Here is a 26,653-nt window from a genome sequence, read left to right as displayed (position 1 = left end):
ATCAAACTGAACAGGCAGTGAAGTCAAAATCAAGAACTTCTGAGGAAGAGGTTGAGGTTGAGACAGAGACCAAGGAAGAGATGCAAAAATTGTTTATCTACCTTATGCTTGCCCAATGCCTGGAAAGATCAGCAGCCTCCTACAGAAACATGGCATTCAGTGCATTTTGCTTCCTTCAACTAAGATAAAAAATATTCATTGTAATGTTAGATACAATCTATGTCTCCAAAAGCCAGGTGTGTGTGTATTCCATGTGAATGTGGCATGTCTTACATAGGGCAGACTATAAGGACAGTCGAGGAGGGAAACAAGGAACATCAGCGACATACCCAACTAAAACAACCAAGCAAATAAGACACATCATAATTAAGTGGCCTATCACAATAAAGAAAATAGAAATTCTAATAAATAACACTTTGGTTCAGGAACTTACTTTATTAAAATCTAACCAGTCATCACACTCACTAGTCTGAAAACACTGGGAGAAGTTGTGTTTCAAGAAATATATCAGTGCAAGCTCTGAAAAACAAAGGAGCATCACAGGGCATGGCAGGTGTCTGGAATCGTACTCTCCTACAAACAGCAGCATGAGTGTAACAGTGGATCACTGTCTGGTTGGAGTTCAGGCAGCGAGTATACATAACAGCAAAACTCGCAGCACCTGAAGGAGCTGGCTGGATCAGCTGTTAAAATATTGTACGGAGAATGGAAACCACAACTTGGCAGAACATCCAGAAGCACATTATTAACCAATCGTGCTGAGAAAATCTGAGATTGCAGTTTAAAAACGACTTTGGCCCTTTCATTAGTCATTCTTTACATAAGATTTCTGCAAGTTTACATACTTTCTCTAAAAATGTACAACTTGTTGTATGGTACAATTGTTGGTAGTCCTCCGGAGTTTGACTCTGAAAAGTGGTTCTCACTGCAGCAGCCAACTCATCACTTCTCATGAAGTGTTGTCCTCACAGCAATTCCTTCAGTTTCGAAAAGGGGAAGTGATCTATGGTTGCTAGACCCAGTGAATAGGTTGAATGTCGTGAGGTATCGAAGTCTACATGTGAACAAGCGTTACCATTCCTTGAGCAGTACGAGCGGGTGTGTTGAAATGCAGGTGTTGCACACTCTTTGCAACCATTATGCTTGATCTCTAGTCAGAGGATTTCAGTAATATTGACCTGTACCTTTATTATATAGTATGTGACGGTAACTCTTCAACAATCTAGATGGCAGACAGCATAACCTTCTTCGAAAACAAGGCTGTTTCTTTTCCTTCTTCATTGGAGCAAAATCTGGATGTTTCCACTGTATGCTACTTTCATTCATTTCTGAAAGTATATCTGCCTGACAACTTGTTCTATATCATAGAAAGAAGTGTGTGTGTGTGTGTGTGTGTGTGTGTGTGTGTGTGTGTGTGTGTGTGTGTTTTATGAGAAAGAAGAGATATTGCAAATAGTTAAGTACGTAATTCAGTTAAAATTAGTTGCAACTTTTGATGCTTGCCTCTCCAGAGAGCACATGACGCCACTGCCCAGGTAACACCAATGGCGAGCCAGTTTTACGCTGCGAGCTGTTTGGTGGGTAAAGCAGCCCTGTTGCCACACTGTCGATAAACACTACAATGTCATGCTGTGCATTAGATGCACCTACACATATTAGCTCTTGTTGTAAAGTGATATTTTCTGGTGCTGAAATGTTCTGCAGTAATCACGTATTGAACTAGTGTTTTGTGTTTGCGTCGCATTAATATAACACAGTGCAGCACATCTGAATAAAAGTGGTTGTCCAAGAACCCGTACACTGGGTGTGAAGATACTGTTGTTCTGCATAATATTCCTCTGAATTTGACAATAGTAATGAGCAATGCACCATACTAAGTCCAATGTGATAGATAAAGCTTCAACAATACACGGAGAAAAGTGAATATTTTGTACTGGGTACAAAGAAATGCTCTGTTAATTAAACGTGATCATAACTTGTGTAAGGCAGAGTTAACAGAACTTTTGTACAAGCTACAATCTCTACACTGCTAGGTCGACGAACTGGCTGATGCTAAAGGGCATAGTTTAATCAGGCTTCCTTCATATCATGCTCATTTAAATCCGACTGAGAATATATGAGCCTAGGTGACAAGTAAAGTGGCTGAGATATGTATTCATGTAATGCAGTTGAAATTGTGACAGAATCCTAAAACAGTTCTCAGTATCAAAATAAACTTGCAACTTCTTCACTTATACTGTTGCAAAACTCACAGCAAATCGCATTTCACCAGCTATTGATGGTCTTTAAATGTAACATTACTTCACCAAAAAAACTGTAGTTGCTTGAATATCATGTTAGATATAGAGGTTTCGCATATCACTGACGTGTCAAAATATTCTCCTCTTTGCACAGTATCATTTGCCAAAAACTTGTTTCGGTATCTCAGACCGTTTATGAGATACGAGAGATTTATTAATATTTTATTCTGGCTTTTTCACTCCCATGTTTGTTTGTGACAGAGCCCTTTACGTACATTCCATTTTCTCGACACTGGAGAGAGATAGCGATATCCTTCTAAGTTTAAAGAATAATTCAATATGTTATCTAAATTTCATACGAAGCTATGTATGATCTAACATGCGACAAATGCAAATTGATGGCTACCCATATTTTTTGCTACAAACTAATAATTTGGCACAGTAGTTTCTCTGATATCGAAATATCACATTAACTATGACCATCAATGAAATGATAGGCAGTTCATCATGAAGCTCATGAATAAAGTTATAACGTTTGCAAGAATCAGAGTTTATTCCCGAATAGTTTCTTTAAAATCGTTTGAGAAAGATTATAGATATGCCGGCTTGCACGGCTTGCTGTTCAGGCAGTCAAGCGAGCTCGACAGGTTCCGTGTTCAGCACCCGCTGGCAACTGTGCTACCCAACATTCACTGCGTACCAAACTGTCAAAAGTCGCAACTAATTTTAAATCCACTATAAATCACTATATTTATCTGTTTACATATAAAAACAGATATCTGAAAAGCTTATGCAAATCTCCAGCATGACGTTATATTTTTTTCTGAGACAGTTTGCTGTAACTGTAAAACTGAACTGTTACACATCCTAGTGAGAGATTGCAATTATGGTACAAGGGACATACAGAAAACTAACTAACTCAACCTGCTCTGAGTAATTATGGTGGACTCAACAGCCATTTATTGTGATCAGATACCTGATAAACTCATATTCCTTGTCCTCGCACTTTCACAAAATTTCCATCTCAGGTGCCACGATCCACTCCCTTGAAATGATCGTTACCTAATGAGGGACTTATTGGGTTGGCACTTGTCATGTGAAGGATATTGCCCATTAATTCTGCAATAATATCAATCTCTCTGACAATTGTCTGGATGGTAATGCACCTATCAGACAACACCAAAGCTTCCACCTTTGCACTGATGTGCTGCTTGTTGGTGCTATCTGACCATGAGGGGATGGCCTCCTACACTTTCTCATAGTGTGACATACTGTCACACATTGGCCCCACACACATTCAACATTTCCCTCACAGATGCAAAAGACAAATCACTGGGTACACAGCCACATTACTCAACACAGCAGCCATCTTGTTTCGTTTTGTCACAGCAGCACTGTGTGATGCAAACTGAAGAGAATTGCACGAACAATAGAAAAATAAATTGCACTTCCAATACACATACATGCACTCAAAATTTCACATCATTTCTAGTCAAATGTACAAGCTTTAGGAAAGGAACTCCCCTTGTACAGCTGCAGTTGGGAAGATTTGCTATTCGCACTTAATAAGGCCCACCCACTGGTGCTGCTCTGGTTGGTGAATCTCTTGCAGGTGAAGATATACACTCAATAAATTGGATACTGAAGTCTAAATTCGTGACAAGGATCAGCGACAGCTGACAACTCAGTAAAACTGCAGAATCTGTGGCACATAGTGTTGCATTCTCTGTGTTGATGTTCATAGTGGGTAAAGCAAGGGTTGACAGGTACTTAAGATGACATGGCAGAATGTGATTCTCCGACAATTTCATATGCGCTACGAGGTTACAAGCTAACCACCGAGTGGAAAATCAGGCCAAATTGCAAAAGAACTGCTAAGAATAGGTGAGAATCCTGACTGTAAAGAATACTGCTGCCCAGTTCAGTCGCAGCAATTTTAAGTGTGTTATCAAGACACAAGTTAACCACCAACTCGGAAACCGAGCCACGTTGTGAATAAAATGGTGCACAACATACCACTTGATAAAATCTCTCTGCAAGCAAAAGTTACTGCATTTGTATGCAAATTATATCTCATATACCCAAATTACTGCCTGTGAGAGCTGTAAGAGGGCCAATACATATTTAAGTAGCTAATCAGCTTTCAAATCCATAAAAAGCTCAATAAAAGTTAACCCGCTGCTAGGCACATTGTAAAAGAAAATGAACACATCTGTATTTTCCAGTGAAAAGTGTAATTAGCAGCTGTTTGTGTTGGGTACCATTTATCATCCTGCCACTGACTACTACCAAAACGAGTAGAACTGACACCGACAGCACCCACTACAGGCAAGTGCTTTCGATACAATTTAGCCTGCCATTTAACACAGCATTCTTCCACCCTTCTTTCTCACTAATGCACTCAACTGCCAATAAGATGCTTGAACTGCCTCATAGAAAACATACCATGTCATGCATATGTGGCAGCTTGGTGCAGTCATATACAGGAGATTCTGTTAACTCTTAAAATATGTAACCTTAGTCCATTAAATTTCGGGCATGCGGTCAAGCCAACGAAATTTCTTTCACTTATATTTCGTTCGAGTATCGTCTGGCCATCCTCAGAGTGAGTCAGAAGACTGACGACAAGGAGCCAGGCACGGCTTTATATGCTCCACCGCGGCGGTACATGCCTGTGTGTTACAGACCCTGGTCGGGAGCAAAGAGATACACTTACAAATGCGCTGCCTGTGGCAAAGGTGTACAGACATTCGATTCACTTATTGATGTATGTTCAGCGGTGATGAAACCATGACAACCTCTCTGCATGTCCTAATTAAAACCATTATTTCCATTCATTAAATTAGTGGCTAATCTAATCTCTATAGCTTCCTTGAAGACAGAATCCGAAAAAGGAGAGGTGGATGTTAGAATATTCACATAACTGTAGTTCATGGAATGCCCAGTATCAATACAATGTTTGGCCACAGTTGACTTGTCTGGCTGTGATAAGCGTGTGTATCTCCGTTGTTCCACCCATCTCTCATGAACTGTGCGTGTTGTTTGACCTATGTATGGCTTCCCACAATTTCCACAAGGAATCTGATACACATCCACTTTACAAAGCAATAAATCCTCCTTTACAGAGTCAAGTAAAGCTGCAGTCTTCGTGGGAAGCCAAAAGATCACCTTAACACAGTGTTTCTCGAGAATACGGCCTATCTTCGAGGAGAGAGCACCTACATAGAGCAAAAGTGCACTTGGTCTGAAGGAATTACTATCTTCTTCCCACCACATACCTGCATTCTAGGTTTTACATTGAATGCTCTATGAATTTGTTGTGGAGAAAATCCATTTGCTCTTGAGGTATGTGAGCTCTTCTTACAAATTATCTTTATCGGATATGCAGTGCGCCCTATGAACTAAGGTCTTAAGGACACCTATGGTCTGAAGGGTGATGACAGTTACTGGTATGTAGATATAAATTTTTATTTGTAGACTAGCTATACCCGGCGAACTCGTTCTGCCTCTAAAAATCTTTATATGTTATAGCTGACCCGGCAAACGTTTTTTTGCCATATAAATTATCTCTAATCTGTAAGAATAATGCATACATTTAACACAATGTATACCTGGCGAACTTCGTTCCACTTCTGAAAATCTTTATATGTTATAGCTGACCCGGCAGACGTTGTTTTGCCATATAAATTATCTATAGTATATAAGAATAATGTATACACGTAACACAATAGCTGTTGTTGGGGGGAGCTCATGACACAAACAATGATAATGATGAAAACTGTGTAGGGAGTGAGAAAAGGCTTAGGGAGAAGTCCGGTATTATCGGCCACAATTAGTTCTAGCGTTTCTATGGTAGACCACGCGGATTTAACAACTGCAGCCAATACACGGCTCATCCATGAGCATACAAACATAGTGCCAATTTCGTGTTGAAACGAGTTCGCCAGCATTATGAATAAGGCCAAGCGCACACACATCGATTTTTATCGTAAGCAAAAATATTGTACAATTAAATTCTTTTAGCGGAACAAAGGAGAGCTTAGGAACTTCTTTGTTCCACTAAAAGAATGTGATTGTACAATATATTTCCGTATGATAAAAACTGATGCGTGTGCGCTAGGCCTAAACGTCGACTTGGCGAGTGACGCATGCTACCTAGTTAAACTTCTCAGTCCAGTTACGTCGATTCAAAGAGGGATATTCTAGCCGCTGCTTTTGGTACATTTTCTTCAATTACCTATCTATTGAATAGTGAAAGACTATCACCGGTAGACATCTGGCAAGGATAACTGATCAAGTGATAATTGATCAGTTATCGACTGGGGTTGAAAATTATTAAATTACTAAAATCGCTATTAAAAAAAGAGAGGTTGGTGGTAGAAGGGTGAAAATTTAGGGTTGTGTGTATTTTTTAATGCCACATCATGAAAAATAAAAATAAAAAGTTCTGTCCAAAAAATAATAAATTTTTTTTTGGGGTGGACCACCCTTATCACTTAGGGGTATGAAAAATAAGACTGCAACCACTTCTCAGACCTACCAAACATACATGTAAAATTTCATCAGAATCGATTGAGCCATTTCAGAGGAGTATGGCAACTAACACTGTGACACTATAATTTTATATATAAGGATTTATGATATACGGAATGTCCTAATGTCCCATCAACTTTATACCGAACAACATCTGATACTAGCATGGACAGAATTCAAATGCTCGAGAAATCAATATTATTCATCCATGCTGCATGGCCATACAACACATGTATCATCCACGTACCTTCAGAAGACCGTTGGTTTAAAACTTGCTAAGTCCACTGCCTTGCCCTCGAAGTCTTCTACGAATAAATTAGCTACCAGAGGGGAGAGGGGGCTTCCCATAGCAACTCCATCAATCTGCTCATAAAATTCGCCATTAAAATGAAAATAAGGTGACATGTTGAAATAAGGCCGTGATGTTCTTATCAAAATGTTGGTCGATAAGAGATAAAAGAGTCCTTTAAAGGTACTTTGGTATGTAGTGATATCACGTCAAAACTAATGAACACTGTAGGGAAGCAGCCTACTCACGCCGTAGTAAATTCACATCAGTCTTTCCATTGTGTGCCAGCCAGTCCGTTGTAACTAGCTCTGACGTCATAAATGTTGCGCAATACTTTAAAATTCAAGCAAATAACCTAAAACATTTCTAGCATCTCAGGAGTAATACTATATTAATATGTGCTGAATATCAGTTCGATAACTTTAGCCATTTTCGAAATTTGGATGTTTTTCTGTAAAAATCATTGGCACAACAGAAAAGAGCTAGAAAGTTAAAATTTTATATTTAGATTCATCTTTCATAATAATTTAATAAAAACAGTACTCTGGATCTCACAAATTAAAATTTTAGTGGAAATTCATGATTTTCTGGTTTTTGTCTTAAAACTTAAGGAAGCAAGATAGATTAAGTAGACTAATAAATAAGGCTAGGATGTTTATATTTAAGTAGATTGGAGGTCCGCTATAATCATAAAGATGTGAGAAGTTTCATTTGAATAACTATAAAACTATAGCGATAGCGAATCTCCAAAGGGCAAGTTAAGAGCTCTCGCCCAAAATATTTAACTTAGCCACGTCAAACTTTTATTATGATTACTTACCTGTGTGCTGAATGCACATTTAAATTAAGAGCTTCATCGGCCATTAGCAAAAGAAGCTATAATTATTCGGTAACTTAATGTGGTGCATTACTAGCCCAGCGGCTAGTCGGGAGAGCCGATTTGATCAGGCGTTCCCTTAGCCGTCCGCACCGCGGCTTTATATATAAGAACGCTGCGCGAGGAAGCAAGGCCCCAGTTCTCTCCAGACGCTGAATAACACGCCATCTGTGTCGGGAGTCGCGTCGTGTCGGTATCACTGCTACAAACAGCCTCGGATGCCGTATTCAGTTACTCGAGATACGCGTAACCATGAAATCATTTGCGAGTGAAGTGTTAATTCTGGGATGATTTTCATTATCTAGCTTCAGTTTGCGTATTGTCGTATTTTCACGTGCCGTCGCGGGACAGACATTCTACCAATTATTTAGCGTGGTGTTTGATGAAATATTATCATCAAATTATGGCGAGCATTCATTTTAACATTTAATTCGGACATTTATAGTTGCATCAGCGCATTAGACTCTGAACTGCTCTGTTAGTTAGGTTGTATGGATACTTGTGTTTTTCATCAGTGACTTTCAGAATATACTCAACTATTTTGGAATATCGTTTTTGATTATAAATCCCGGACAATCTCCTAATTCCTCAGAGCTATAAGCTGCAGCTATAATTGTATTCTCAGATGAAGTGGGCACTAGGAATTCTAATTACAGGCTTCACGTTTTGTTAAATCACTTTCTGGTTGCTAAAGTGTAATTAGAGAGCCAGTGTTGAGAACGGCGAAAGACAGCATACATACTAAATAATAGGAACTGTTTCTACATTCTTCAAACATCTATACAGCAATCATATATATTTTTTACAAAAAAAAACACGCCGCCCCACAACACATCTGTACTATTTAGCCTGACATTGCTGAGTCTCTGAATAAAATCCATAGAATTATGAGAATTATGAATGTGGTGACTACATTTTCCTACAATTGGTTTTAATAAGGAAGCTAAATATTTGGCAGAAAAATATATTGGTGAAACAATAGTGCTCGTTATAGGCCTCATAGACAGAGATTCTAGACACTAATCCTTACCCATCTTGTGAACTTTAGGAGTTGATGGCACATTAGGACACACCATATAACGTAAATCTACACATAGAAATCTATATCTACATGCTGGTAACTGCCTTCACCCTTCACGGAGAATAGGTGTCCTTAAGACCTTAGTGCATAGGGCGCACTATATATCCGATAAAGACAATTTGCAAGAAGAGCTCATATACCTCAAGAGCATTTTTAAAGCAAATGGATTTTCTCCACAACAAATTCATAGAGCACTCAACGTAAAACCTAGAATGCAGGTATGTGGTGGGAAGAAGATAGTAATTCCTTCAGACCAAGTGCACTTTTGCTCTATGTAGGTGCTCTCTCCTCGAAGATAGGCCGTATTCTCGAGAAACACTGTGTTAAGATGATCTTTTGGCTTCCCACGAAGACTGCAGCTTTACTTGACTCTGTAAAGGAGGATTTATTGTTTTGTAAGGCAGATGTGTATCAGACTCTTTGCAGAAATTGTGGGAAGTCATACATAGGTCAAACAACATGCACAGTTCATGAGAGATGTGTGGAACAGCGGAGATACACATGCTTATCACAGCCAGACAAGTCAGCTGTGCCCGAACATTGTATTGATACAGGGCATTCCATAAACTACAGTGATGTGAAGATTCTAACATCCACCTCTTCCTTTTCAGATTCTGTCTTCAAGGAAGCTATATAGATTAGATTAGCTAATAATATAATAAATAGAGATAATGGTTTTAATTTGGACAAAGCATGGAATCAAGCTCTTGGGATAATTCAACTGCATAGAAGTCATCATTATGCCATCACCACCGAACATACATCAATAAGCGAATCGAACGTCCATATGCCTTTGCCACAGGTGGCACATGTGTAAGCGTATCTCTTTGCTGCCCACCAGCGTCTGTAACTCGCAGGCACGTATAGCTGTGGTGGAGGATATAAGGCCGCACTTGGCACTTTGTCAGTCCTGCGACTCACTCTGAGGATGGCTCGATGATACGCAGCCGAAATATCAGTGAAAGAAATTTTGTTTGCGCGTCTGCACTTCTGAAGTTTAATGGACTATTTATTACACTGCGAAAATTTGAAAATGCACATGTATATCCTTAGTTTCAGAAATTTTATAATTACATATTTTGGACATACTTGTATATGAACTACTGAGTGATAAACCGTTAAATGTTTTCTACTTCTTCTAGCATCTTGTTCATGAAATAAGCTATATCCCTTGGTGATGCTTAACTACTGTGAAGCAGGGACATTTGATAGGACCACTCTTGTTTTCTATATGTACAACTGATTTGGCTGATATAATGAGCACCACTATGCAAATATTCAGTGATGATGCTGTAGTATATTGGAAAGTATCATTGTTGAGTGACTGTCGAAGGGTACAGGATGTCTCAGACAGATTTTTTATTTTGTGTGGTGAATCACAGCTTGTTCTAAATGTGGAAAAATGTAAGTCAATACAGATGAACAGGAAAATAATCCTGTAATCTTTGAATACACTATTAGTGGTGTGCTGCTTGAGACAGTCAAACTGATTGAGTATCCAAGTGTAGGACTGCAAAGTGATATAAATGGAATGAGCACATAAGGACAGAAGTAGGTAAGGTGAATGGTTGACTTTGGTTTATTCGGAGAATTTTAGGGAAGTACAATTCACCTGTGAAGGAGACAGTGTGTAGAACAGTAATGTAACCCATTCTTGAGTACTGCTCAATTGTTTTGGATCCCAAACAAGTCAAGTTCGAGCAAGACATCAACACAATTTGGAGGCAAACTGCTACATTTGTAATCAGCAGGTTCAATCATCACGTATTACGGAACTGCTTTGTGAACCCAAATGGGAATTCTGGAGGAAATATGAGTTCTTTCTGTGAAACACTACTGAGAAAATTTGGAGAACAGCATTTGCAGCTGACTGCAAAATGATTCCACTGGCACCAACATACATTTCATATGAGGACCGCAAAGACAAGATAAGAAAAACTAGGGATCATAAGAAGGCATACATACTGCTGTTTTTCCTTTGCTCTATTTGCGAGTACAACAGGGAAGGAAATGACTAATAGTGGCATAAGCTATCCTCTGCCATGCACCTTATGGTGGCTGTTCACAAGAAGAAAATAGAATTATGAGGGGGGTGCAGGGAGAAGATGAAACGAGCTCTGCCCAGCGACTTTCAGCACATAGTCTACCAAGGGTGAAGGGCAATCGAAGGGGAGGGAGGAACAATTTATGTTTACATCACGCAGTGCATACTACCTATCAACTGCTAGATACTGCACTTGTACGACAGTAAAAACTGAGACAAAGGCATAAAAAAAAGCTTACAGGATTCATGAAACCGAAATTGATGGTTTCATGTGGAATAATGGTGTTTGTTGCTACTAATCCCGAACCATTTCCCATGAACACTTCAAAATTAAAAAGTGCCAAAGTAAAACTCGCATTGTGGCAGTAATAGCCATTGCTTTTTCTGTTTTAGTCATGTAATGGATCACAGGAAATTATTTTTGGTTTATCACTCATAATTGACTGCCCATCAGGGTAAACATTTGGATTGTGTAATAATACCTGAGACACTAACCTACACAACTGCACATGTGGTTTCAGAAGACTCCATGCAAGAGAAACAGAACCAGGAATTCCTGCAATCAGTAATGGTAATTTTACACACAGAAACAAAGTTACAACTCTGAAGTAATTCAGACACAGGGGGAGGCTGCTTCAAAGCACTTCCAAACTGAATAATTTGAATTGAATGTACTTGTTTTTGACAAATATTAATCGTGGTTTCCCAGAATTATCTTTGTAAGATTTCTGAATTCTTTTCACAGTACTGAAGCTTGCTTCTACGTAGCCCTATCAGCCAAGAGAGAAGGTGGGACAAATCTCTACTTTTGCTCTCTCACTCACAACATTCATTTTCTTGCCCCACTCTGTAAAGTACTATCACTTTCCCTACTCTGGTGAGTGGAAAGTGTGTCCAGCACTGCCACTTATGGCCCAGGAACCACTTTGTCACTCATCAACAGATGTATTAATGTGCAACAAAGCACAACACACACTTCAGAACGACTACATATGCAAAGTTCTGAATTAGATCACTGAGACTGGCAGCAAACAGACAGAAAACATGAGTGGGCTGAAGTCGACTGACCTCTACCGACTTCCGTTAATTTAGATTAGAGAACCCTCATTCTTTTCTTTGTAAACAAACTGGACACTTGTATCTGGGTGTTCTCAAACAGAATGAATCTTTCACTCCGCAATTGTGTGTGCACTGCTTTGAAACTTTTAGAGCTAAGAGGTCAGACCAGTCGGCAACAGCACTGTCTGCCAAAGGCAGGGTTCCAGGCTTGAATCCTACATCAGCACTCAGCACTAACTTTCTACTGAATGCTCCACAAGTGAGAAAATTGGAAAGATTTAAATGCCAGCTCCCCTGTCTCCTATGATGTCCTGTATCCCACATGAGAAATCCATTTATACTTTTATCAAGCACTAATGCTGACAACCCATGAACTGATTATACTAATCACTACAGACCATGGGAGTGTACAGTAATTAATTTTGTGAATTGTGGTTCCACCACGTCACATATCAGTGAGGCAGATTTAGAGAAAACTTTTGAAAGTGTTGCTTAGAAGACAATATTTGAAATTTTGAAGGTAGCAATGTAAAATACAGAGTGCAAAAGTTACCTACAAATTGTATGGAATTCAGACCACATTTGTATGAGTAAAAGGACATGATAAGGAGGCAGAAACTGAGAAGGGAGTTAGATGGACTTGTCGCTTATTCCACATGTTATTCAGTTTGTATAGTGGAATAAATGTAGAAAAAGAGTTATGGCATCAGGAGAAGAAATAAAAACTTGAACATTTGTCAAAGGCTTTCTAGTTCTACCACAGAAGGCAAATAACTTGAAAGATCACTTAAATGTAACAGATAATGTCATGAAAAGATGTTATAAGCTTAAAATCAAGAAAAATAAAATAAGTATATGCAGCATAGTCAAATTAAATCAGTCAATGCTTCATAAATCTGATTAGGAAAAGAGAAACTGACAGCAATAAACCGGTTTTACTATCTGGGGAGAAAAATAACTGACACTAATAGAAGTAAAGAATGATTCAAATAAAAAACAATATTCAATAGCTAAGTAAACTACTACAGCACTAAAATAGGAATAAATTCTTGAAAGATGTCACGCCTGAAAATCGTAACTGGAGCAGTACGTTACTATTTAAATCATTATCGACACAATTGCTGCTTTCAAAAAACATTGCTTATGATGGATGAAATTAATAAGTAAAGAGGATATAACATTCAGACTGGCAACAACTAGAAAATATTTCCTGAAAATGAACAATATGTTGGCCTCTAAAATGAATTTAAGTTTTAAGAAGTGTTTTCTGAAAGTATTTGCCTAAAATGCAACTTATATCATTGTGAAAGGTAAATGCTGAACAGTGCAAACAAAATGAGGACAGCAGCTTTTGAAATGTGGCATTACTGAAGAACGCTGAAGATTGTATCAGTAGACTGTATGATGTAATCAAGCCTGAGACATATCCAGAATTCTTCAACACTGTTGGGTATTGGTAATTTCATTTTATAAATTTAAATGCTCATATAAAACTGTAACCATTCAAATTCATTGTTTCAAACACAGTTAGTTATATCTTATATGTTTAGAATAATTTTGAAGATTTAACATAAAAATCTGTAAATTTAAATCTACCAATTTTTGCGAAATAGATCAGTTAATATCTTTGACAATGATGTAAATATCTTTCCTTTAAATGTACTGCTGCTTTGTGAACACTCACAGATGAGGGCTACTGTGGAGAGCTGCATCAAACCGATCTTTGAACTGAAGACCATAACAGCAGGGGATCACACTTTTAAACACCATAATATAATTAAACAATTATAAGAAAAAAAAGTCAACTTCAGAGCTTAAATTAAGCAGGATGTCTCAGTGAGAGGTGCAGCTCATAAAATAACAGATTTTCCACAGCTGCAGACAATGTTAGAAGTAAAAATGCAACAGGGGCAACATCAATTTTGTGCAGAAGGATTAACCCTGTGACATGCTTACCAATCGGGTGAATGCAGTCCTGTGTTAGGGCACACTGCACCCACGGTAGCATCAGCTCCCTGTGCACTTCCGCCGTGTTGTACAGCAGCAGCCTACTCATCTCCACCATGCGCAGGAACAGGAAGTTTTCTGCAGTCGTGCGAAAGTAGTCAAACATCTTGGGATGTGTGAGCGAAGAAGTGGCGTGGTGCGTGGCCCAGCTCAAGACAGCGCCGCCCTTCAGGGCTGCCTGCAGGAGTGGCTCGATGCGACTCGTTACCAGGCGCTGGTCATTCTCCAGGAACAAAACGCCACCGGCTTTGTTCAAGGCGTCCTGCATCAGATTACAAATGGAGCACAAATGTTGGTAACACTCCTTGCACATTTGCACAATTTCCTTTATTGTGAATGAGGCTACATTTACATTTATTTATCCTACCAAAAGCAATATACAGGATGGTCCATTGATAGTGACCAGGCTAAATATCTCACGAAATAAGCATCAAGCGAAAAAACTACAAAGAACGAAACTCGTCTAGCTTGAAGGGGGAAACCAGATGGCACTATGGTTGGCCTGCTACATGGCGCTGCCATAGGTCGAACGGATATTATTTAAATAGGAACCCCCATTTTTTATTACATATTCGTGTAGTACGTAAAGAAATATCAATGTTTTAGTTGGACCACTTTTTTCGCTTTGTGATAGATGGCGCTGTAATAATCACAAACGTATAAGTACGTGGTATCACATAACATTCCGACAGTGCGGACGGCATTTGCTTCGTGTTAAAATGGACCGTTTACCAATTGCAGAAAAGGTCAATATCGTGTTGATGTATGGCTATTGTGATCAAAATGCTCAACGGGCGTGTGCTATGTATGATGCTCAGTACCCTGGACAACATCATCCAACAGCCAGGACCATTCGCTGGATAGTTATGTTATTTAAGGAAACAGGAGGTGTTCAGCCACATGTGAAACGTCAACCACAACCTGCAACAAATGATGATGCCCAAATAGCTGCTGTCGCAGCTAATCCGCACATCAGTAGCAGACAAATTGCGCGAGAATCGGGAATCTCAAAAACGTCAGTGTTGAGAATGCTACATCAACATCAATTGCACCCGTACCATAATTCTATGCACCAGGAATTGCATGGCGGCGACTTTGAACATTGTGTACAGTTCTGCCACTGGGCCAATAGAAATCACGGGACGATGACAGATTTTTTGCACGCATGCGGTTGAAGCGGTACTGAATAGCATATTTCATGGCAGGTGGATTGGTCGTCGAAGCGCCATACCATGGCCCACATATTCACCGGATCTGACATGCCCAGATTTCTTTCTGTGGGGAAAGTTGAACGATAGTTGCTATCGTGATCCACCGACAAAGCCTGACAACATGCGTCAGCACATTGTCAATGCATGTGCGGGCATTACGGAAGGCGAACTACTCGCTGTTGAGAGGAATGTCATTACACGTATTACCAAATGCACTGAGGTTGACAGACATCATTTTGAACATTTATTGCATTAATGTGGTATTTACGCTGCAACAGCATGCGTTCTCAGAAGCGATAAGTTCACAAAGGTACATGTATCACATTGGAACAGCGGAAATAAACTGTTCAAACGTACCTACGTTCTATATTTTAATTTAAAAACCCTGCCTGTTACCAACTGTTCGTCTAAAATTGTGAGCCATATGTTTGTGACTATTACAACGCCACCTACCACAAAGCGAAAAAAGTGGTCCAACTAAAACATTCATATTTCTTTACGTACAACATGAATATGTAATTAAAAAATGGGTGTTCCTATTTTAAAAAATGCTGTTGACATCCGTTTGACCTATGGCAGCGCCATCTAGCGGACCAACCATAGCGCTATCTGGTTTTCCCCTTCAGGCTAGACAAGTTTCGTTCTTTGTAGTTTTTTCATTTGACGCTTATTTCGCGAGATATTTGGCCCAGTCATTATCAATGGACCACCCTGTATATGTACACATCTTAACTACAGACAAAATATAAACATTACAAATACTAAACAACTGCAAAACAGAACTTGTCAATGTGGCGTGTGCACTGATCATAGGTTTTGCTAAGTCCTCCAGGTCTGCTCTGACCCTCATTCCAGCGAATAGACTCCACACTGAAAGGCCACCTCTGGTCATTAGTCCTACTCCTGTGATACTGGAACAGAATCAGTTGCGTTTTCAAAAACAGCCGCAAGTCGCAATTTGCATTTTTCATTATGGCCGGATTCGCTCTTCAAATGAACAAAGGCATCGTCAGAAGATGCAGTTTATAGTCGGCTGACAGTGTTATCTAGCCTTTACAATTGGCTGACAGCTCTGAAGATTAATTTGGCTGTACCTTAGTACTTAAACTTATGTTTAAAGTACAGTAGTAAATGAGGACACTGACACTGACAGCACCATAGATGAAGCTGACTGTCACTTTCATTTTTGGTGCCGTCAATGTCATCATTTACTACTGCACTTTAAACATAAGTTTAAGTACTATAGTACAGGCAAATTAATCTTTAGAGCTGTCAGCCAACTGTAAAGGCAATCCTAGCCACTGTCAGCCAACTTTAAACTGCATCTTCAGATGATACCCTTGTTCATTTGAAGAGCAAAACCAAACATAATAAAAAATACAAAGTGCAACTTGTAAAACTAAGTTTTCGAAAACTTAGTTTTAACAACACCCCCCCCCCCCCCCCCTGCAGACAATGCCTGCTCTTGGTAGACTCAGTTGAGTGACTTGGAGCTATTCCATTCATCTGTGGGGCCACAGGGGAGTCTTCCTAGTATGATCCAAATTTCAATGAGCTGGGATCTAGCACACCACATTTCTAGTACCATTAGCTACGAGTTCTTTGCATTTATTAGCGAAATTCCTTTTGCCTTCAATTGTGAAAGTGCTTTCTGGTAACTAAACGGACAATTTATGATAGAGTTGCTTTAGTTTTCTCTTTTCTGGCTGCTACTTCATATCAAACTGCAGTGAGACACAACTTCTCCAACAGTGCAGGCCACATATTGCTCGTAATACTTAGCACGTCTCAATGATAGTTGCACAACAACTGCTTTAGTAAAGTGAGATCAGTAACATATGGGGGATGTAAAGCAATGCAACGCTAGTGCAGACATCCTCACAGATTCTTGTTATGCTTCCCAGGTTCTTGTTTAGAATTTGCACACAACATTATTCCTGCCAGCCGCCTTCAGCTTTGTGTTCAGACAGCATTGCTTCAACACGAATCTGGTTCCGTAAGAACCCAGGACAAGAGTGAAGGCGTCATTTTTTCCAAAACAAATTTTTTTCAATACAGTCCCTGTTTAAGGGTCTACACTTTGCCAATGGCCATCTATTTTTTTAACACTTGCAAAAATTTGAAATTGTCAAGCTAATTAAAAGGCGCCTCTCTCAATGATGACCACTTCATCTGAGCACAACTTTTTTACCTGCAAGGCATTCTTTTATGTTTGGGAAGAAGAAGAAGAAGAGAAAGTCATAGGGACCCAGGTCAGATGACTGTGGGAGATGTGGTGGATGTGTCAACATTTCACAACAATGATTTAAATGGCTCTGAGCACTATGGGACTTAACATCTCTGGTCATCAGTCCCCTAGAACTTAGAACTACTTAAACCTAACTAACCTAAGGACATCACACACATCCATGCCCGAGGCAGGATTCGAACCTGCGACCGTAGCAGTCACGCGGTTCCGGACTGACGTGCCTAGAACCGCGAGACCACCGCGGCCGGCATTTCACAACACAATTCATGCAGTTTTGTGGCAACAACTTAAGACCAATGTGTTAGCACAATGTCAAAGTGAAACACTTTTTTTTTCTAAGCTGTCCAGTGTCTCATTCTAGTCTTGAACAATGATAGTTTTTCCTTTTTCTAAAAAGTCTATGTACGACACCCTTCACATCCCAAAAAAATCTCACCATAATTTTTCTGCCTGAAGGGATAGTCTTCACCTTCTTTAAAGCAGATTCACATGAAGCTAACAACTGCTTTGATTGTTGCTTGATTTGGACAATAAATGTGCAATACAGTTACTATGACAGCGACAACTTAACACAAAAGTCCTGCAGATGTCACTCAAATTGTTGCAAACAAAGCTCTGCAGTTGAAAGCTGCGCCTGCTTGTTGTCAGCAATCACAGAACCCAATACTCAGTGATTTGTTTTATCAGCACCCAGTCACATAATATATCAACACACCTATGGCCACTTCTACTTTGTACACTTTCATTCGATAATAATCAATGAGAATCATGTTTTGGATTACATCACTGATTTCTTCAGCAGGTACATCTGCCAGGTGTCCTAGACTATCCTCATCAAAAACTGATAATGAGGCCACAGTTAAATTTGTTGAAATGATGTTTAACTCTTGTCAATGACAGTGAAGGGTAGCCATAAAAGCATTCAATTTTGCTTTTATCTTGTCATACTTTTCCCATACAAAACCAAAAACATTAACCACCAAACAATATTTCACTTTCTCCAACTGGCAAAAATACATAGCACAACTTAGTGAAATGGCTGTAAATCCAAACTGACCTGTGAATCTCAGTCATTTTAATAAGTGGTGTCTAAAAGATTGCAGCATAAAATGCAAACACCAACTGGTGTTGGCAGTGCCATCTGCCTTCAAACACAGATACTTATTGCATTGCCCTCATAAAAAGGTTTGCAGTTCCATCCCCCATCCTTGTTCAACAGACCTAGTGCAGAATTTCTAAATTCCTTAATCTCAATGGAATTGTGAACTCTAATCTTTCTACCTATACTGCTGAAATCCAGCTCACATATGGCTGTGTCGCAGCAGATTGCCTTCCATTCTCACAACAAATTCTCATCCTCCTCGAACTTGACCTGTTTGACCCATTGCAAATACCTCTGTATGAATTTTAATCTCTCTGGTTTTACCTTCATGATCTTTCTGTGAGATGAGATATATGTAGGAGGAAGCAACATATCAACAGACTCTTCAAGGAATGCAAGTTCTCGGAATTTTAACAGTAAACCACACCGTGATGCACAATGACTCTCCTGTAGCATTTGCCACTCCAGTTGGACGAACATCTGTGTGATGCTTTCACATCTGGTAAATGAACCTGTGGTAAGGTTCAGAGACTAAGGAACAATACTCAAGTATCCATCAAATAAGGGTATTGCAAGCTACTTTCTTTGTTCATGGCTTCTCCTGAGGTTTCGACCAACAAATCTCAATCTAGCATCTGAATTCATTACGACTGGGTTTAACTGTCATTCTACTTTATACCGTGCATATTCCCAGATGTTTAATGGACTAGATGTTTCCAGTAATTTTTCAGTAATTGTGTACTCAAACAATTACAGATTTTTCTACCTTTATGCCAAGTACTTTATATTTGTTCACGTTAAGGGTCAGCTTCTAAATCATACACCAAGTGTTTGTACTCTGTAGGATTCTCCGCATTCCACTACATTTTTCTACCATTCAGACCTCCATTTATGCATCATCAGTGAACACCCACGTGAAGTTTCCAGTTTTGTCCACTAGGTTAGTTATACACTGGTAGGAAAAAAACAGTACATCCTTTTAGAGGTATCCAATTCACTCAAGATTTATTGTTGCAACAGTGCACATGGAGTACATCAAATAATTACATTTACAGATCAATAGCACAACCGGTTCAGAGGTACCAGATATTGACTCCTGTCGGAACACCCAAATTAGGACGTGGTATACCACATTGGCGGCATTGCAGGTATTGACTCTGGCAAGTATTGTCCTGGGATACATTATTCTACACCTGCTCACGCTGTCCATGTAGTTCTGTAAACGTCGTTGGTTGACGAGTCGCACAAGTCATTTCTCTTCCCATCGTATCCTGCATGAGCCCAACTGGAGACAAGTCCAGAGATCATGCTGGCCAGGGAAGTTGCTGCATGTCTTTCAGAGCACAGTGAGTTTCATTGGCAGTGTGTGGGTGAGCATTATCCTGTAGGAACAACACATCAGCTTCCTGTTGCAAGAATGACAAAAGAATGGGTCTAACAACATTCTACACATACTGACTGCTACTTAACATCCCCTCCAGAAACACCAAGGTTGAACGAGAGTTGCAGCTTATCGCACCCCAGACCATAAGGCTTTGGGTGGGGCCTGTGTGTCTTGGATGAAAGTCCTCTACGAGGCAGCACTCAACAGATCTACATTGTATGCATGAACGACCATCACTTGTACATAGGCAGAATCTGTTTTCATTTCTGGAGACCACAGTGCACCATTCCGTCTTCCAAGTGATCTTCCGATGGCACCAGTCACATGTTGATGCTGTGGCAGAAGTTGAAAATCGGCCAGAAGTGTCCGTGCCCATAGTCCCACTTTTAATAACTGCCCATAGTCCCACTTTTAATAACTGGTTTGCAGCAGTCCGTGTTGACGTATCTCTTATTTGTGCTGTGGTAGGTGTATGATCTGCCACTACTGCTCTTACAATATGAAGAGCCTGGCAGTCGTCTGTGCTTTATTGACATCCACAACCTCATCTACGGGTGTGAGAATGTTCACGTGACCACTGATACCAGCATCGTGCACAACTGACTCAGCACATCCATCTTGTGTTGCAGTTCTCCAAAAGGGCAATCCTGCCATTCAGAAGGCCACAGGTTGACCTCTGTGGAACTCGCTCAATTAGTTGTAGGAAGTAAGAGTATATCTCTATGGTATGGCTGTCTGCTTGCTTCACATGTTCGCATTACACTGAGCCTTCTGGCTATGAGCATTCCCTATTAAAGGGTAGACACAGATGGCACTTTGGTAACTATGCCACTATGCTGCCTGTTGGTGGACAACGTTGAAATCATTATCAGTACATCCACTATGCCCCACATGGCACATGCCATCATCGGATCCAAATTGACGTTATCTTTCCAGGTGCACTATTTTTTTTTTTTTTTTCAATCTATATATTGTGAATAGTAATGGTCCTGTAATACTCATTTGCAGTATGCCTGAAGCTACTTTAATGTCTAAAGATTTTTCTCCAGTAAGGATGACGTTTTTTAATTATTTATTTACTTTACACTTCTAGTTCCATACTGCCAAATTGAGAAGCAAATCTCCACGGTCATGAAACGAGTCAGTACATGAACTTAAAATAAATAAAATATAATGTAGATGAATCCCATGCAGATGACCAGCTACAAGTGCATATTACCACAGTCGGCAATGTAACATGGGGAATAGCTTAATTTTTCCAGGAACTCCCTGCCGCCCATTTCACGTAAGTGCCACAAAGATAAGATATGAGAAATTAGTTCCCATGCAGAGGCATATATACAGTCGTTTTTCCCTTGCTCTATCTGTGAGTGGAACAGAAAAGGATACAACCAGTAGTGGCACGGGTCAACCCCCCCCCCCCCCCCTCACCCTCACCCCCCCCCCCCCCCCCCCCACCGCCACAGCCATGCACTGTGCAGTGGCTTACAGAGTATGTATGCAGGTGTAGATAGAACAGAAGGACTGATACATGAGGAAATTCTTCAGTTTGGATTTGAATGTGTGAGGATTACCCCCAAGATTGTTTAATTCAAGTGGTAGCTCACTGTAATGGATGCTACAGAATGCTGCATGCCTTTCTGCACAAGAGTCAAGGAAGGTGTGAGCCAACTGCAGATTTGATTTTTGCCTAGTATTAACTGAGTGAAAGCTGCTAATTCTTGGAATTCTGGGGTCAATAATTTAAAATTTGAAGGCACCAATGAAATTTCAAGTCAGTGATATTTACTGCTGGAAAAAAAATTGAAAAAGAATTACAGTACTGTTATATACAATGAAACATGTTATTATCCTCTAAAAATATTTACAAAACATTTGAAATAAAGAAAAACAACAATAAGCATAAGTTAAGTACACGATTTAGCATTCATAGTGGACAACGGTGTGATAAACTTTCAAGCAGGGGGGATACACAACCCAACATTACATTCAGTGCACTCATATGAAGTGTCCTTTCTTCCAGCCATGTTGAACATTTCTCCTTTTCGCTACACACCACACACCTCCTCTGTCCTTTTTTCTTCCCTACTGGAATGTTGACATGATTAGGGAAGTGTTTTTCTGAGAGTCGTGCTAATTTTGATGATCCACGTGGAAAGCACTCTGTCGAATACCCAGCAAACAACACCAATCCTGCACATACTTCTAGAATAAACAGAGAGGTGGCAAGTTTTTTTTTTTTTTTTTTTTTTTTTTTTTTTTTTTTTTTTTTTTTTTTTTTTTTTTTCATTTTGATTATGTTATGCAGTATGGAGGCATTTGGTACTGCCATTATTATGCAATGTACAGCTAGTTTCCTCCACCACTTCACAGTCTTGTGATCTAGAGCCCCATACGATAGTCACTGATCAAATAGGTCCAAGTCAGCTTTGTTTTTACTGTAGTCAACAATTGCTGCAGGTTTCAGTTTCTCCATTGCTCTTCTTGTTCTGACACTCTGCAGTTTAGCTGTGTGCCTTGTGCTCATCATCCAGATATCTCTTACCTTTCCTGCACAAGGCGAGCACATTCCCTTTGCAATGGAAGACCTGTTCTCCTTTTTTCAGCTTTAATCTCTTTTAGCGGTTTTGGAAGTCCTTTCCTGTTTTTCATCACTACCGCCAACGAGACCAGTATTACCTTCAGCTAATTGAACACTCGTGTAGAAACGATCAACATACACAGTGTGCCGTTTACCCAGAAGCTTATTGGTTGGTTGGTTTAAAAGGGGGGGGGGGGGGAGGGGGGGGGGAAGAGGGACCAAACTGTGAGGTCATCAGTCCCTTGTTCCCAATAGAACAATTACCCAAGGGAAATAAGAAAACAAAGATGATGTACGGCACAATAATAGGAGACAGGAAGATCCAGAAGAACAACAGAAGGACAATAAACACTACAATGGACAAAACAGGCCAAGAAAACCACAGAGAGATGCAAGAAACAGGGAGAAGAGATTAAAAAGAAAAAAGCAGATTACCATGGTTGGCTGACCATGAGAATAAAAAAGGAGAAGCCATCCACTCTGCAACATATTAAAACCTCCACCCTAAAAGCCCTAGGGTGGAGGACACACAGGGACAAAGGACATGCGCTAAAACTCAAATCAAATGATAAAACCCACCCTCACGAATAAAACGTAAAACTAAAGCTGCCGTTGAGGCATTATCGCCCAACACCAAAGGTAGGGAGCTGGGAAAGTTAAAAGTCTGCCACAGAGCGGCTAAAAGTGGGCAGTCCAGCAAGAGGTGGACGACTGTCATTTGGGAGCCACAGTGACACTGAGGTGGGTCATCGTGACGGAGGAGGTAACCACGTGTGAATCACGTATGGCCAATGCGGAGTCGACAAAGGACAACTGATTCCCTGTGAGAAGCCCTCATGGAAGACTTCCACACATTCGCAGTCTCCTTAATGACACACAGTTCGTTGTGCATACTGTTATGCCACTCTATCTCCCAAAGTCGAGAAACCTTACGGCGCAAGACAGAACATGGGCCAGTTTCAGACATGCCCATTTCCAGGAGTGGTTTCCACGTAGCCTGTTTGGCCAGCCTGTCAGCAAGTTCATTGCCTGGGATTCCGACATGTTCTGAGGTCCACACAAACACCAATGAATGACTGGAGCATTCCTGGGCAGAGATGGACTTCTGGATGTCCACCACCAAAGGATGGCGAGAGTAGCACTGGTCGATAACTCTTAAGCTGCTCAGGGAGTCAAAACAGAGAAGAAACAACTCACCAGAACAGGAACGGATGTACTGAAGTGCACGAGATATGGCCACAGCTCTGCAGTGAATACACTGCAGCCAGTGGGCAAGGAATGCTGTTCAATATGGCCTCTGTGAACATAGGCGAAGCCAACATTACCATCAGCCACTGAGCCATTGGTGTAAACAACTTCAGAGACCTGGAACACATCAAGAATCGAGAGGACGTGACCGCGGAGAGCAGTGGGGTTAACGGAGTTCTTAGGGCCATGCAAAAAGGTCCAGATGAAGCTTCGGCCGAGGTGTAGACCATGGAGGTGTGCGTAAATGGACCTCAAGTAGAGGTGGTAAAGAGAAGGACTCCAGTTCGGAAGAAGGCCAAACTCAATCGTGAGCCTTGATCTGGGCGGCCGCCGAACCGTAAACCAGGCTCCCATAGTCAAGGTGGGATTGAACAAGAACTCTGTAGAGCTGCAGCAGCATAGAGCGATCTGCACCCCAGTTGGTGTTGTTCAGGCAGCGGAGAGTAATGAGGTGCTGCCAGCACTCCCGCTTAAGCTGATGAAGGTGAGGTAGCCAAGTCAATCGGCCGTCGAAAACCAGACCTAAGAATCGATACGTCTCCACTACGGTGAGCGGATCATCATTAAGGGGCTCCGGAACGCCCTATACTTGCAATGTTAAAATAACGCTTATAAATTACATCTTTCCTCACGAAGTATTTGAGGTAGGAAGTTGAACTTTTTACAGATTATTTATTGGAATATGGGCTACAACTTAACACAGGGATTTTACAAAATTTTAGTTCAGTTATTAAAGATGATTTTTTTTCAATTGTAATGAAAATTCACAACATTTTTTTGCAATTTTTTATTTATATATTCAAAAATATACGGTTTTTTGGAAAAAGGCTGTGTTAAATTATGCAGAAGGTACTGTGTAACATTTACTGAAAGTTTGAAACAAATATGTTTGGAAGATCCGTAGAAAACGTGTAATTAGTATGAGAAAATAAAAGTTTTGGGAAGCGAGCGACAAAGATTGGATTAACTTTTTAGTGCATTCCAGGTCCATAGGATGGATTATCTTCATCCTCTGCAAACTCCTCCTCCAGCTTCCTCTTGTTCCTCCTCCTGTTTACTCTTGCTTGTATTTCTAGACTCTTTACAGCCCTGTCTGCAGTCCGAAGGCGTTCCTTGTCTAAAGCAAGCATCGCTCGTTGTTGTGTTCGTAGATTTTGCTACCATTTTCTTCAGTTGCAGTTACTGCAACACTGTTCCAAAAGGTGGTCATGTATGAACACTTATCACATTTCAGTTGTATTTCACTAGCAAGTCCTACATGCTTTATTATGGAGAGTTCCAGACCAACTTCACTACAATGAATACATCTTACACAGTTTGAAAAAATTCCTTTGAGAACCGACATATCAAATATTTCATTCACATCCGATTCGCCCATAAGACATTCATAGTTTTCACTCATTGAACCAAGCTTCTTCTGTGAAGTATTTTCTTTCCCACTTTGACTGCTATGGGCAGATGTACTTGAGAGGTTAGGTTCACTCACTTGGTTATCGTCTTTATTGTTTACAGTAATAACACATACCTTTGGCTTTCCAACATTTCTCCTTTTCTTAAAAGCCTTCAGAGGATTTCTAATAACTTTACTTTTACTCATTATTATACTTCAACAAAACAGAGACTCAAGAAACAGAATTAATTACGAACATTTTCGAGATAACGACAGAGTAAATAAACGTGAAACAATCGACAATCACACCAGCGATATATATTGAACCATCACAGGTTGAGCCACAACACATACTTTATCTCACATCACTAAAATGTACCTGATGAACACGGACGTTAATAATAACACCATTTGACAGCAGTTTAACAGCGCCACAGTGGGTCACGCCCATGTAGAACACATTTCAAAAAAAATTTAAAAATAGTTGTAGTCTTCGGAATTGAATAAATTATATATCTATTAAAAGGTAATAGTCTGCAGATTCAGAAAATGCAAAAAAGTAAAAATTGAACTCTTCATGATTTTGAGCATTTCCGGAGCCCCTTAAGATAAAGTTCCGGTTCCGGATGAATGGTACAACGGTGCCATAAGTGCACGACACATGACTACGTGGCTGAAAACTGGAAGCCGTGGGTTAGAGCCCATGACTGCGCCATGTGAATCGCTCCCTGTAGGCACCACTCAGCAACACCAGTACTGGAGGAGCAATATGTAATGAAGAAGTGATCTGCATACAGAGAACGGGAGACTGTTCTGTGCCTATTTGCTAAGTTGTTTTACGATGGTTAACTTATATAGCTCAACCCTAGACCAAGATATCAATAACCCCCCACCATCCCTCCCGTAACTACAAAAGCTTGTATTCCAACCTCCAGTTAAACCATACAGCTTAACCTCAGACAACATAAGCCACTAGGGTATGGCACCTCTTCATTCAGTGTGCCCTCTACAGCAACATTTCACTTCCACTCCAAAACACACATCATGGCTTGATGATGTCACACAATGCATCACAAGTACGTCACAGGTCAAAGGGAACGGGTGGTATCCTACGAGCTCTCGTACATACGAGGTACCTGGGCGAATAAGATTTGCTACCATCCTTAGCTTGGCGTTCCTCCCATGTCGGGGCCAGGGAGGGGAATGATTTAGGATCATACTTCCTTGCATTGTACTGAGACTTGGAACGCTTAGAGACTGCTGGCATTTGATGGCCAGCAAGTGATGATGTGGTACGCTTCATCACGTGTCATTCACCCTGATGCTATCCACTCCAACCAGGGGCCCTCCCCACGGGTG

General features: G+C 40.3%; 1 protein-coding gene across 2 annotated transcripts in view; it reads right to left on the bottom strand.

Moving 5' to 3' along the window:
• LOC126474132 (uncharacterized) overlaps positions 1-26,653 on the bottom strand; it is a 65,889-nt gene that overhangs the window by 8,171 nt on the left and 31,065 nt on the right. For both annotated transcript variants that reach the window (XM_050101568.1, XM_050101567.1), the window contains exon 5: positions 14,080-14,392. In XM_050101568.1, coding sequence (XP_049957525.1) covers positions 14,080-14,392 — 313 coding nt within the window. The remainder of the gene's footprint in view (positions 1-14,079; positions 14,393-26,653) is intronic.

The sequence above is a fragment of the Schistocerca serialis genome, chromosome 4, assembly GCF_023864345.2.
Source record: "Schistocerca serialis cubense isolate TAMUIC-IGC-003099 chromosome 4, iqSchSeri2.2, whole genome shotgun sequence".
Classification (NCBI taxonomy): Eukaryota; Metazoa; Arthropoda; class Insecta; order Orthoptera; family Acrididae; genus Schistocerca; species Schistocerca serialis.
Note: the sequence above shows the minus strand (reverse complement) of the source record. Positions and strands in the feature narration are given on the sequence as shown.